This window comes from Cetorhinus maximus, chromosome 25, assembly GCF_964194155.1.
Source record: "Cetorhinus maximus chromosome 25, sCetMax3.hap1.1, whole genome shotgun sequence".
NCBI lineage: Eukaryota > Metazoa > Chordata > Chondrichthyes > Lamniformes > Cetorhinidae > Cetorhinus > Cetorhinus maximus.
This window is the reverse complement of record NC_135903.1, coordinates 7,612,138-7,627,574: the sequence shown is the minus strand read 5'-3', so window position 1 is coordinate 7,627,574 and position 15,437 is coordinate 7,612,138. Positions and strand designations below refer to the sequence as shown.

The window sequence follows — 15,437 nt, the reverse complement described above, 5'->3', positions numbered from 1 at the left end:
AAGTTGTTGATATGACATAGGGCATCAGAGGAATCACGAATGTAGGTGGGTTGCATTTTGGTGACTCCCTCACTTTAAACAGCCTTAGTTAGGCCATGATTGGGACATTAAAGGGGTCATTTTACAAACTGAAACACCCACCTTAGAGCTGTCCCCAGCAGGTGAGCTTATCAGGAGGTTGCACATATTGTCCATATGATTTCCCAGGAAAAGGGGAGATGGTGACGTAGTGGTAATGTCACTGGGCTAGTAATCCAGAGGCCCAGGTTAATGGTCTGGAGACATGGGTTCAAATCCCACCATGGTAGTTGGTGGAATTTAAATTCAATTGATTAATAATTCTCAAATTGAAAGCTAATCTATCACCAGTAATGGTGATCATGCCAACTAGCATCAATTGTTGTAAAAACCCATCGGGTTCACTAATGTCCTTTAGGGAAGGAAATCAGCCGTCCTTACCTGGCCTGGCCTACCTGTTACTCCAGACCCATGGCCTAGCAAGCCACTCAGTTCAAGGACAATCAGGGATAGGCAACAAATGCTGTCCTTGTCAGTGACACCCACATTGCATGAAAGAATTTTAAATAAAAGAATGGGTCTGGATCAGGAATACACTGGCAACCAGCAAAGCTCCGAGGCAGCAGCATGAAATCCGTAAACCACCTTTTCTTTTTTATATCATGGGGAGCGTGCAGCAGTTCCATTTGCAGGCATTAATCGTTAAGGCAGCGTCAAAGTTAAAGCTTGTTGCTAGAGAGGTGCGGAGGACATGGCCACTGCTTTCTCCCCAACTTCTTCAGAAAGCTCTTTGGTTCAGTTTGGTCTTTCAACCACTCCCCTCCCTGACTAGCAGTGATCGGGATCTCAGCCACAGGCACAAAAACACACTGCGGCATTTTGTGGGATTCGTGAGTTTTCAATATTTGATTTATTTTCCTTTTTCAACACTCCTACTAAGCGCTGTTGCCCCTGGCTGTGCACATTGAGTTATACAGGGAGCTTTCCTTTTAATACATTTCCTTCAAACAGACCAATTTCAGAAGACCCACACAGCAGGTCAGGTAATTTCATCTGAATCCACCCGTTCGGAGTTACGCGCAATCCCTGGTATAAGTGGGTTAGAGAAATAACAGACTGATCTGTTTACCTTCTGTTGCGAGGCTGCTCAAGAGCAGCATTGATGTGGTGGTGGTGATGTCACTTTCCAATGAATTTAGAAGGGTTGCTGTTGAGGAAATGTCCGGGAAATGTTCTGGAGAGTCCTCGCAGAGCTCGCCACTGTGCTGGAACATTCCAAAGAAAATTACGAAAGCATTAAAAGCATGGAATGGAGTGAATGTCCAATAGTTATTGATGGTCTATTTTCTCTTAAGAGGCTGCTGTTGTGTTTTTATAATGATATAAAGGCACTATTCACTCATAAGGGATTGTGTAAACGTGTTGTGGGCTCATTTATTTAAGCGAGGGGCATGAGAATATATATACATGGATAGAAAACTTGAAGACATCAGCAGCAGAGTTGTGTGTGCTATGTTCTGCTCACAGGCCAAAGTGAAACTGCAACTGGATTACATGACACACTTCCCTTCTATGATTGTATGATGTTATACCTTAAAGGCATATTCCAAAATCCCCCTTTCTTTTTAAAGGTACTTCGCCCTTCCAAAGAAGTATAACTATTTGAAATACATGCTCATGTTTAGTTACCATTACATAAGTGTATAGAACTGGTGAATCTATGAGTCTCTAAAGTGTATAGGTAATCTGCTGGTATGTTCAGATCTCGTAATGCTAACCTTTCTTTAATTGCTCACAGTGATCTGAGTGATTGTCATTCTTGGATGTTGTTCCTGGTTTCATTTGGGATCTTGTCCTAGATGCAATAGGACTGCACTGTATTTGAGCAGCTGGAATGGATCTGATTCACCCTTGGTTACGTCTTGCCATTACACCTTTGTGTAATGACTTCATCAGACCTTGGTTTTGAACAAATCCTTGACACCTCAACTGGTTGCCATGTGCCTTTGGTGGAATCCTAGATGCAAACCTGTTGTCTCAACTGTAAACTTGGCAATTCTGTAACCACATTTTTGTTGTGCATGCTGATCATCTTCTCCTGCAGTTTACAAGTTGCTCTCCGGTTTCTGAGAGAGTAGGGTGGATAAGAGTAGGCAAATTGGTACATATTGCACTGCCAAACATGAGCTCTGCTGGTGATGGAATAGCTGCACTTAAAGCTGTTGCTCTCAGATGTAACATTGCGATGTGTAAATCTTGCTTGGTCTGTCTACATTTGAGTATTGGGGATCTCACAGTTTGAATCACTTGTTCAGCTAGGCCGTTAGATCTAGGATAATGAGGAGAAGTAGTAGTGTGATTGATATTCTACTTCTCACGCACATCCTGAAATGGCTTACCAATAAATTGCAGACCGTTATCCATAATGATCTCTCTAGGCACACCAAATAAACTGAAAATAGCACTTAGTGTGTGCGCAACAGTTATGCTTGATGTATTGTGCAATTGTCGAATAATGCAGCACTTCGTAAAGTAGTCGACAATGAAGACAGTGCTATTGAAATGAAAGAGATTGGATGTGATTTTGGACTAAGGGTGGGTAGGAACTTCACATGGACTGAGTGGTTCTTTGTGCTGACTTGGCATATGCTCTTGATGATGACTTCAATGTCATTGTTCACACCTGGCCAATAGACTGCCTCTCTTGCGAGTCTTCTTGTCTGATCTATGTTCATGTGTGAGGGATGAAGCTGTTGAAGAACATCAGGTTGGAAAGATTCCAGTATGATGCCCTGTTGGTCTAAAATGGTCTCATTAAAAATGACTCCCCGGAGATTCCTAGCTCGTCCCGATAAGGCTAAACTGGTCTCACGTGTCTGTGGGCATGCTGAATTGAATCAGGCCACCCTTTGATGATGGTTTCCCACAGTTTCTGTAGCGTAGAATCTTGCGCCACTTCTTCTTCTAACTGCTGGCATTTGTATTGCACAAAATGTACCACATCAATTGACAGACTTGCATTCTCCTGCAAGCGTAACATTGCAGCTTCCGTTAAACTGCCAATTTTGTCGAAACATACCCTGGTCCACTCCTCCATCACCCCCTACTCCTCAACCCCCACCTATGGCACCTCACCATGCCCACGCAGAAGATGCAACACCTGCCCCTTCACTTCCTCTCTCCTTACCGTCCAAGGGCCCAAACACTCCTTTCAAGTGAAGCAGCATTTCACTTGCATTTCCCCTAACTTAGTCTACTGTATTTGTTGCTCCCAATGTGGTCTCCTCTACATTGGAGAGACCAAACGCAAACTGGGCGACCGCTTTGCGGAACACCTGCGGTCTGTCCGCAAGAAAGACCCAAACCTCCCTGTCGCTTGCCATTTTAACACTCCACCCTGCTCTCTTGCCCACACGTCTGTCCTTGGCTTGCTGCATTGTTCCAGTGAAGCCCAACGCAAACTGGAGGAACAGCACCTCATCTTCCGACTAGGCACTTTACAGCCTTCCGGGCTGAATATTGAATTCAACAACTTTAGATCTTAAACTCCCTCCCCCCCATCCCCACCCCGTTTCTTCCCCCTCCCTTTTGTTTTTTTCAATAATTTATATAGATTTTTCTTTTCCCACCTATTTCCATTATTTTTAAATCTACAACTAATACCTTGTCAGTCTTTCCACCCCACCCCACCCCCACTAGAGCTGTACCTTGAGTGTCCTGCCATCCATTCTTAATTAGCACATTTTCTTAGATAATATCACCACCTTCAACACCTCTTTGATCCTTTTGTCTGTGACATCTTTTGATTATCTGCTCCTATCACTGCTTGCTTGTCCCTACAACCACCCCACCCTCAACTTCTCTCCCCCCGCCCCCCACCTTAAACCAGCTTATATTTCACCCCTCTCCTAACTATACTCAGTTCTGTTGAAGGGTCATGTGGACTCGAAACGTCGACTCTTTTCTTCTCCACCGATGCTGCCAGACCTGCTGAGTTTTTCCAGGTAATTCTGTTTTTGTTCTGGATATTTCAATGTTGGGTTGTGAACTGAGGTGGTAGGAGTAGTTTCTGAGGTTGATCTGCTGTATGATGTCTGACTAATCCCGTGAATTGTTACTAGTGCGAGGTCACGATATGTTGGTAGATCTACGATTGCTGGGCCTTTGGTCTTCATGATATAGAACATCTTTCACACCCAGGAAGGCTGATTGTGCTTGCACTCTAGGACTATGGATCCTGCACACTGAATGAGTGAACTGTTGTACACTGAAAATTGCACAGCAGTAGGTTATGCCCTTCCATGTCTGTGGATAGGTGTCTTTTAGAATCTGCAGGGGTAGTACGTTGGTAACATTGTGTCAAACTTGGCTAATAAATAGCAGTTACCGACTTTCTTAGGGCAGATAATTCGAATCTTGTCAGATGCTTCAGACTGTGTGATGGTGTCTGTGTTTTCCACAAAGTTGACAGTGTGAAATATGTGTTCACCTTGCATTGTCTCATCGTGCACATCATTGTCATTTTCTAGTTTGTCAAACACCTCATGTATATGTTTCTGGTGGGATAGCAGACGGTCATTCTTACTGTTTGAAAGTGCCGGTTATGTATGGTCTGTTCGGATCGGTAGACGGCTCTTTGCAGCTGCGTCAGCCTTTGCTCTAGCGCACTGCCGCTGCCAATGGCCATTTCTGCCACATGCCTTGCAGAATTGATTAAAATCTGGGCCTGCATAATCCTCATATCCCTCGACTCACTTAGTGTCAAAGATCTGCCGATAGCTGACTTGAAAACACTTAACAACTGAATATCCACAGTTCCTTGGGGTAGAGAATTCCAAAGGTTCAGAACTCCTTGAGTGAAAAGAATCCTCCTAATCTCGGTCCTAATTCTGAGACTGTGGCCCTGGTTCTTGACTTGCTAGCCAGTGCAAATATCCTCCCATCGCCTGCCCAACAAGCCGCTTAAATATTTTATATGTTTCAATGAGATCACCTCTCATTCTTCTAAGCTTTATTAAATATAAGCCTAGTCTACTCAATCCCTCCTCAGGGGACAATCCCTTCATCCAAGGGATCAGTCTAGTGAACCTTTGCACTCCCTCTAAGGGAAGTATATCCTTCCTTAGGTAAGGTGACCAACTTTGTACTGAAGAAAAGTTATACTTAACAAAAAAAATCCTTAACTCTCAGAATGATATGGGGGTGAGGGGTTACAGAATATATGGTTCTTCTCCTGAGAGCAGAGAAGGTTAAGGTGAGTTTTGTTCAACATTTTGAAAAACTGGCGGGAGGGTGAGTAACCAGAGGTCACAGATTTAAGATAATTAGTAAAAGAACCAGGCAGGATAGGAGGTGAAAAGAGTATCTAAGTTTTCTGATGGTATAAAGCAAGTTGGGAATGTATCTGTGAAGAGGACACAATGGGGTTGCAAAGAGATATAGGCAGGTTAAATGATTGGGCAACAAGGTGGCAGATGGAGTATAAAATGGGGAATTGTGAAATTATTTATTTTCATTGTAAGAATACAAAAGCAGAATAATTTTAAAAAGGTGTGTAACTTGTAAAGGTTGATGTTCAGAGGGACTTAGGTGTACTCATAACGAAGAACACGGAAAGCTAGCATGTAGGTAGAGCAAGTAATTAAGAAGGCAAATGGCATGCTGGCCTTTATAGCAAGGAGATTGGAATACATGAATAAAGACGACTTGCTACAATTGTGCCAGGCTTGGGTGAGGTCACATCTAGAGTACTGTGTGCAAAGTTGGTCTCCATATTTCAGGTAGGATACACTTGCATTGGAGGCAGTACAGCAAAGGTTCACCAGATTGGTCCTTGGAATGAGAGGGTTGCCCAACGATGAGAGGCTGAGTAAACTGGGTGTATACTCTCTGTGGTTTAGAAGAATGAGAGGTGTTCATTGAAACATACAAGATTCTGAAGGAGCTTGACAGGATAGACACTGAGAGATTGTTTCCCCTCGCTACAGAATCTAGAACACAGGGGCACAATCTCAGGGCAAAGGGCCGATCATTTAGGATTGAAATGAGGAGAGATTTCTTCACTCAAAGGGTTGTGAATCTTTGAAATTCTCTACCCCAGAGGGTGGTGGACGCTCCATCGTTGCATACATTTCAGGCTGGGGTAGACAGATGTTTGGCCTCTCAGGGAATTAAGGGATATGGGGAGCAGGTGGGAAAGTGGAGTTGAAGCCCAAGATCAGCCATGACGTACCACAGGGATCTGTGCTGGGTCCCCTATTATTCGTCATTTATATAAATGACATAGATGACTATGTGGGGGGTAGGATTAGTAAGTTTGCGGATGGCACAAAGATTGGCCGGGTGGTTAATAGTGAGGTTGAGTGTCTTGGGCTACAGGAAGATTTAGACGGGATGGCCAAATGGGCAGATAAGTGGCAGATGGAATTTAACCCTAAAAAGTGTGAGGTGATACACTTTGGAGGGAGTAATTTGACAAGGAAGTATTCAATGAATGACATGGCACTAGGAAGTTCTGAGGGACAAAGGGACCTTGGCATGTGTGTCCATAGATCTCTGAAGACGGAGGGGCATGTTAGAGGGGTGGTGAAAAAGGCACATGGGACACTTGCCTTTATCAGTCGAGGCATAGATTACAAAAGTAGGGAGGTCATGTTGGAGTTATATAGAACCTTGGTGAGGCCACAGCTGGAGTACTGTGTGCAGTTCCGGTCGCCACATTATAGGAAGGATGTGATTGCACTGGAGGGGGTGCAGAGGAGATTCACCAGGATGTTGCCTGGGATGAAACATTTAAGTTATGAAGAGAAGTTGGATAGACTTGGGTTGTTTTTGTTGGAGCAGAGAAGACTGAGGGGCGACCTGATCGAGGTGTACAAGATTATGAGGGGCATGGACAGGGTGGATAGGGAGCAGCTGTTCCCCTTAGCTGAAGGGTCAGTCACGAGGGGACATAAGTTCAAGGTGAGGGGCAGGAGGTTTAGGGGGGATGTGAGGAAAAACCTTTTTACCCAGAGGGTGGTGACGGTCTGGAATGCGCTGCCTGGGAGGGTGGTGGAGGCGGGTTGCCTCACATCCTTTACAAGGTACCTGGATGAGCACTTGGCACGTCATAACATTCAAGGCTATGGGCCAAGTGCTGGTAAATGGGATTAGGTAGGTAGGCCAGGTGTTTCTCGTATGTCGGTGCAGTCTCGATGGGCCGAAGGGCCTCTTCTGCACTGTGTGATTTTCTGATTCTGATCTGATGATCATATTGAATGGAGGAGCAGACTTGAGCAGCCATATCGTCTACTCCTGGTTCTATTTCTTATGTTCTTACAAAAAAATTTCATGCAGTGAGGTAATATGATCTGGAATGAACGATTTAAAGTGTGATCAAAGCAGATTCAATGGTAATTTTCAAAAGGGAATTCGAAATACACATTAAAGTGAAACATTTGCAGGGCCAAGGGGAAAGAGCTGAGGAATGGGACTATTTGGAGAGATCTTTCAAAGTGTTTGCAACAGTTTGCTGTTTGAATCTGTAAGTAAAATAATTCCAAAAGTTTTGAAATTGTTGTTAGAATATATAATGATTTTTAAAAATGCCATCAAAATATTGTAGGCCAGAAAATAGGTGCATAATTTAAATATCCAGAAAATGGAGATGGAAAGGAGAATCAGGTCTGACGGGCTGAGGAAGTGTTTACTGTACCTCCTCCATGCAGTGATAGTCCAGCCATTCCTGCCGGTGACGGTCAAACCCATTGGAACATCTAAATACCAAGCAACAAAAACAAAAATATTTTAAGTTATCACGTGTCTGAGAATAAGTTCTATCCAACATGTTTACTTTACATTGCATCGTGTCACAGAAGCAGATCAAAGAAAAGGTGTTTTAAAGAAAGAGGTTGGGAGAGGAGGAGGGGGGTCATTTTAAGGCCGGGGTTTTCCGGCCCTGTCGCAGGCGGGACCCGCCCCCCTCCACCCCACCCCGGGCGAGATGCCCCCCCCTCAGCCAGAAATCCATTGACTTGCGGCGGGACCGGAAGATCCCGGAGGCCGGCGGGTGTGGAAAATCCCGCCCTCAGTGTGGGTGACAGGGTAAATTGAGTGTTAGTGATTCCAATGCCCGCTTCATCTCCCTCCCCATTTCCACTGACTGATGGATGTCAACCTTACCTTTCTCAAACATGCTGCCTTCTTTGGGGAACTGGAAGCAATTTGGTGCCCTTAGTCCAAACTTTCAAAGTGTCGACCTGGCAGATGCCACTGTGGAGGTTACTGAACAGAACCAGAGGAATTGCTTTAACTACTCGCGGATCGGTGCAGCAGCTGGAGATCATTCGTTCACGATTCTCAGAGCTCCAGCCTATGAACCTGGCACCAATCTAAGCTCTGACGGGACTCAGGAAGTTTTAGATTGACACACCGCTGCTCTGAATATGACAGCTTACAATGAAGGTGGAGGCTATGGTGATATCGGGGGACAAACCTAAGTACGGCCTTCTTGCTCAAGAGGTAGAGAGTCACATGACAGGAGGGTTTGACATGGAGCCAGGCCCAGAAGGAGGAGGCAGACAAGGAGGACAGACTTGGCAGTCAGGGCTACTGGAAGCTTGGGTCATGGGGAGAAATGAATCTTTGACCTACAAACAATCCATTGTTAAAGTCATTTTTAAAAATGGCTATCGTGAACAAAATGTCAAATATCTTCCTTCAGTGTTTGTGATTTCTACTCCTGTATCCTTATCATGGTGAATGATATCAGCCAGCAAATATTCAATGGGCTGAACAGCCTCCTCTGTGCTGTACTATTCTATGAGCTTCTATTTCAGACACTGACTGACTTACTCTCCATTTGCAGGGTTTCCTGTTTGTACTTTGCGTATCAGATTGAACACGTTTCGATATATCAACATTTGCTGTCTGATCACAGTCACAATGCTTCATTTTTGACTAAACTCACAGGGAAATCTGTTAAGCTCTCTGAGTGCCATATCAAGATTTTTCATCTTCTGACTGCGCAGAATAATCACTAATACACAGTAATGTTGCGTTGATTAATTACAGGCAAAATTCTATTTCAAATAAGATTTCCCAGTGGGGAACACTGGACCCTCTGTCAGCTGAATATTGCTGTCCGGCTGCCCATAGCGGCTGGTTTAGTTTAAATCCAGGCACTGCGATTTCCCAAGACAAGATTGAGAAACTGTGTCACTTGAGAAGAAGAGCAACAATCTCACTGAAGCTCCAAATGATTGTCATTACTGCCAACCCTCCAGTGCGTGAACTACTTTAAGCATGAATAGGAGTCAGTGGCTGCCAGTGAATTTACTGATCGGTGATTAGGTTCAACTTGATCACGGCAATATTTTATATTCTTAACATCTGAGTGGCTGAATGAGATATCCATGGGAGCTAGTTTTCACCCAATCAATAACTTGATAGTGCCAGCTGTGGCTCAGTGGATAGCACTCTCTAGCCTCAAGGTCATGGGTTCAAATCTCACTCCACAGGCTTGAGCACAAAATCTAGGTTGATATTCAGGTACTAGAATGAGGCAGTAGTGCCATCAGATGCACTGTTAAACTGAAGGCCCCAGCTGACCTGCCAGTTGCACATGATGCATCCCATGGTACTGGTTTGGTGAAGTTTTGTATGTTGATTGCAACTGGCTAAGGAACAGTTGTAGAGACATAGATATGTCTGAACAGTAACTGGGTTACTATATGAATGTAACTATTTACAGATATACAAGACTACAGGTGTTAGTCTAGGACATGAACTTTCTCCTATTATACTCTTAGTCATGTTACTCTCTCTTACAACATCACGTGGGCGGTACTGTTTCTCCACATTAACCCTTTCAGCCCTGAATGCCCTAATACTACGTCCTCCCTCCCCAAGTCTTTGTCCAAATATATTTGACATTTATATTTACATGCTACCCCTTTTCCCGCCCCCCCAAAGTCTCTGAGTTTATAGGTTTAATCGGTCTGGAGGTTTCACGATTTTCCCTGATTACTTCCTTGTGAGGCTTGGAGGATCAGTAGTCTCCCTTTGGGTTTCTGTGTTTTGACTTGGTTGGTTTTTGGGAAGAGTTGCAGTATCTGGTGCATTGTCAGTTTGACTCTCAACATCTGATTCTCCCAAATGTACAATGGAAGGTTCTCTTTGAGGAATGGGGTAAGATTTCCCCAGTACCTTCTTATTGTGCCTTCTTTGGTATGTATTGAGTAAGGTAATGTTGATCACCATCCCTTTGGATGGTGAAACCTTCTCTACCTTGGTCTCTTATCCAAAGCTTGTCTCTTTTGTTCAGCCTGGATAGGTTTCTGGTACGCTACCTCCTATTGTAAGTGGAAGCTTGTTGTTTTCTGTAGAATTGTTCCCGGTCTTGAGCCTCCTGAAAGTCCCAGATTGCTAGCCCTGGGATTAATTTCTTGGGCAGAATGGGAATGAGTTTGAAGCCTCCTGTCCATCAGAAGTTCAGATGGTGCCAATCCACATTGCAGTGGAGTAGATCTGTATGTTACAAGTACCCTTGGAAAATCGTCGTCCTTTTTAAAGAGGGTTTTAATAGTGTAGATGCCCTTTTCTGCCTCGTTGTTGAATTGGGGCTACCTCTGGGAACTGGTGAGGGTGTAAGAATCTGCAGTTCTCAGCGAAAACGGGTGAAGTAGTCATTAACGAATTGCGGGCCATTGTTGGACACCACCTGGTCCTGAATGCCATGAGTTGCAAAGACTTCTTTCAACAACCTAATTACTGACTCTGTGGCCGTAGTGTGTAAACGCTTCACTTGCTGTGTACAAATTGGTTGCCATGTTACCTGCATTACCACAGCAACTACACTTCAAAAGCACTTGATTGGCTATGAATCGCTTTTGGCTCTCCTGAGGTCATAAAAGCCACAATATAAATGAAGAGTTGGAGCCCAGGGCAAAGAAGGAAGCAAACAAAGGTTTACAGACTAACACTCTGAACCCATTGCTGGTGTGAAGTGAAACTACTTTGTGCTGATTTCCAGCTATCATATAATACTAATTACTTTTTCCTTTAGAAGAAATCAATTTAGAATGAGGAAGATTGGAAGGTTACAGGGTGGATTGTCCTGTTCCAGCTCCTAGGATGTTAGACCAGATGGGTGAGGTGAATGGATAGAAATCAGACCGAGAGGACTATATATTTGAGAGGGAGTCTGATAGGTTTATCGTGTATTTCAATATTACTTTATCTTTGCTGGTGAAATTGTAAATGTCTGAAGAAGTCATAAGGACTCGAAACATTAACTCGGCTTCTCTCTCCACAGATGCTGTCAGGTCTGCTGTGTTTTTCCAACATTTTCTGTTTTTATTTCAGATTTCCAGAATCTGCGGTGTTTTGCTTTTATATTAACATTCTTTGTTTTTCTTTTCTAATATGCTTTTCAAAGTGTGGCTTTTTATGTATGGTTTTACCCCGATCTCTGTTGCAACCCTCCATTTGAAATAACTAAACAATTGATTATTTTACCATGTCAGTGTTTATTTTCATGATCAGTTCTATTAAATATGTGCAAGTATTGAACTGTTGACTGAGTGTTATGTATTAAATCGCTTGCAGATTTAAATTAAGTTAAAGGTGGTGTTACACTTTTTTATTGAAGAGATTCTTAGGCCCAAATTTTCCAGTCCCGCCCACTGGGGGAATTGTGGTGGGCGGGGCGGAAGGACCAGCAAAAGGCCCATTGACTTCAGGCGTGGGACTGGAAAATCCTGCCCTTAAACTTTGTGCTTAAATGCTGCAGTATTAAGGTTACCAACCTCCAGGGTTGAGTTGGGGCACTGCTATGAGCATAACAAAAACAGAAAGTGCCGGAAAAATTCAGTCTGGCAGCATCTGCGGAGAGAGAAACAGTTAATGTTTTGAGTCCAGTAGGATTCATCTTCGAAGCATTGAGCTCAAAACGTTAACTCTGTTTCTCTCTCCATAGATGCTGCCAGACTTGCTGAATTTTTCCAGCGCTTTCTGTTTTTATTTTAGATGGCCAGCATCTCCAGTATTTTACTCTTATTTAAGCTTTGTGCTTTGTTTGGTATCTTTTCTCTGGCCTTTCTAACCTGTTACTCAACTTTTAGTGATTGGTGTATTTGTACTCAGAGATCCCTTGGATTCTTCTACCCCACCTACACTTCCAAGTAATAACTGACTTTTCTATCCTTTCTACCAAAATGTGCTGCTTCACAATGAAGTGTAAAATTTCAATGGCCAATTATTTGCCCATTCTGCAAGTTTATTAATGTCCTCCTATAAGTTGTTGCAGTCCTCCTCAGTATTGACTATACCCTACAATTTGGTGTCAACGGCAAATTTAGAAATTGTGCTTTTGATTTGGAAGTCTAAATCATTAATATAAATTGTAAGTGAAGTAGCACATGATCGACCATAGGCAAGTGGAGCTACATGGCGGCTGAATGAGGCACAAACTGGGCTGAGTTTTGAGGTCCGCCAGGGTTATACTGCCCACTGGCACTCATTATCTAGGCTTCCATCTGAGAATGGTGATGTACCAGAGAGTGGCTGGTGTTGTGGAGCTCCATCACAGCAACACTGACCCCAAGATGTTGAGGGAGATAAAGGTAGAAAACTCCAAAGTAATTATTAATGTTACATGAATTGTGCAGCCTAACTCTGCATGGGAACAAAGACTTGCATTTATGCAGCACCTTTCACAACCTCAGGATGCTTTACAGCTGATAAACTATTTTTGAAGTTCAGTCACTATTGTAATGTAGGAATGTAGCAGACAATATGGGCACAGTGAGGCCCCACAAACAATAACATAATAATAAATAGATAATTTTTTCTTCTTTAGTGATGTTTATTGAGGGATAACTATTTTTCAGGACAATGGGAAGAATTCCCTTGCTCTTCTTTAAGTAGTGCCATTGGATCTTTTACATCCACCTGGGAGGGCAGATGGGGCCTGGGTTTAACATCGCATCTGAAAGGTGGCACCTCCGACAGTGCAGCACTCCCTCAGTACTGACCCTCCGACTGCGGCCTAGTGCGAAGCCGCAGCAACAACAGCCTCCCCAAAGGTGAGCATTGCAACTGCGGGGGAGAGAGACAAAAACACCTTGGGAATTCCGACAGTGCAGCACTCCCTCAGTGTTGCACAGCAGTAGATTTTTGTATCAAGCTGCTGGGTTGGAGCCAATACCAGGTGTATCTTCAGGTATGGACAGAGAAGGCTTGATTAATGTAGAGAAGAAGCATTGTCCTTTCATCTCAACAGCCGTGGTTAATAAATTACACCTCTGTGTTGTTTTCGGTTGCACAATTCTGGGAGCAATTATCCTCAAATATGATGACAAAAACTCAACAGGACCTCAAAGGAACAGGTCCAAGTCCATCCCATGGGTATGGGATCTATTGGCTTTAAAGTGACCTTTGACTTTGCAGCAGCTTGACTGTACTACTGTCAATTTCTTCCAAGTTCTCCTTACAATGCTACACTTGTCAACGCAGGGTTACAGAAGCAGTTTTTATTCCCTCATCACCTCCCCTGATGGTTGATGAATCATGCTGCAGTTCAGTTCCACATCCCTCATGGAAATTGTTGCTGGCCTATTGTATTTCTCCATGGGATCTAACTTCGCGGGTCATCCAAGGAGAGTCGGCATTCTTGGTTTGCGATTTCTCAAGAGCATTCAGAATCCGGACTTGGCAAAACTGATTGCATTTAAGACGGAGATTTACTGATTTATTTATTGTGAACTCCGATTCAGTTACAGTCAGCTGCTCGATTCTGGATTCCAAGATGCAGGAGCACAAGTTGCTGCGATCCCTTGTTTCCTCCAAGTGCCAGCTTGGTGTGCCATGGACTCATCCATGATAAGAAAATGGTGATTCTGAAACTGGTTCCAGTCGTTGAATTGGAGTAAACGCACCCAGCAAAGCAGTCACTGCAGATTGAGTCATTTCGAATAGACATTGTCAAGTGTTCAATATAAGCTAATCAATTAGCGATTAGTAGATGGTCATTTCATGTTGACGTATTGATGGATAGTAAGTGAGTGAAGACACTGTATTTTTCTTCTTCATTACGAGAGCTGTGTTATATCCAGGATGTCACATGGGATCTAGAAGTCAGATACATCTACATTTCCTTTTCTATCCTTCCACATCTTTGAACTCCGTTTTGAAAACTTTCCCCCATCTGCCCACCTTTAGGCTGGACTCCTCTTGTGAGGAAGGTGGAGTAGACAGATTGAACAGGGGTCTCTACATCTTCAGCCGAGTGGCCATGTTCTCCCTGATAGTACCATGCTCACCAGAGCGCCATGAATCTCCCTGGTCCATTTCCTTCACCTGAGTGGGAACAACCTGCTGTCGGCAGTGAACCCAACTGCTTAGTGACTGTCCTGGGGTGCCTCAGGGTGAAAACAGCTCTAATGAGGTTGGAATTAGAATATTTTTTAGCACCTTTTACATAAACAAAATGTCTCCAGGATGGCAGAACAGTTTCACAAAGAGGTCCACATGTTGAACAGGACAGACGCGGTGATATACTGACCACCTCTTCCTTTGCCCAGCATACTCTTTGCCATGTTAGAGTAACACTTGCAGAAATAACCTTTCAAAATACTCTCTGATTAAGAGGGACTCTTCAAACTTGTAAACCCCAACCTCCTGCCTTGATCAGCGCTGCTTCCCCAGCCTGACTTAAGCCCCAGTGCAAACCCAGGAAACTCACAGCAATCGCGCTGATGGGTGTCACTCTGACATCTGCACACGAGGTCAGTGGAGAATCAATGGCAAGGATGACTGGAAGGCTAAATAAGCACAAAGAAACTTGGGGGCGGGGGGAAGGTTTTAAAGGTATACAATGGGCAGAGGTGACTTGCATCCAAATTTCCCATTCTGTTCATGTGCTGACAATGTCCTGGAAGCAGCAATGAAAATCTTCCTTTTGAAATATGGTATAGCGCAGAAACAGAGTATTCAGCCCTTCAGTTCTGTGCTAAAGTTTATCTCCATGTGAACCATCCTCCTGCTCACTCACTATACCCTTCGATATTCTTCTTGTCTAATCCCCTATTAAAATAATTCCCAGATTGGAGTATAGATATTCCTGGCTAGCTTCCCACCTTCCATCCTGTGTAAACGTAAGCTCATCCGAACCCCTCCTTGAGCACATCCTAACTCACACTGAGTCCCATTTGCCCACCACCCCTCTGCTTGTTGACTTGCTTTGGATTCCGGTCAGGCAATGCCTTGATTTTTGAATCCTCATCCTTGTGTTCAAGTCCATCCATGACCTGGCCCTTCCCTATCGCTGTAATCTCCTACAGCCCTACAACCCTCCGAGATATCCGTGATTCTAAAATCCTGCCATCCCTTATTTTAAATTGCTCCACCACTGGAGGCCGTGCCTATAGCTGCCTGGG

The 15,437-nt window shown here is 43.9% G+C and overlaps 1 protein-coding gene across 1 annotated transcript in view; it reads right to left on the bottom strand.

Moving 5' to 3' along the window:
• Positions 1-15,437, bottom strand: part of LOC144667842 (plexin domain-containing protein 1-like) — a 243,499-nt gene that overhangs the window by 69,231 nt on the left and 158,831 nt on the right. The window contains exons 10-11 of the mRNA XM_078529363.1: positions 7,715-7,775; positions 1,148-1,283 (exon numbers count right to left, since the gene is read on the bottom strand). Of these exons, the coding sequence (XP_078385489.1) occupies positions 1,148-1,283; positions 7,715-7,775 (197 nt within the window). The remainder of the gene's footprint in view (positions 1-1,147; positions 1,284-7,714; positions 7,776-15,437) is intronic.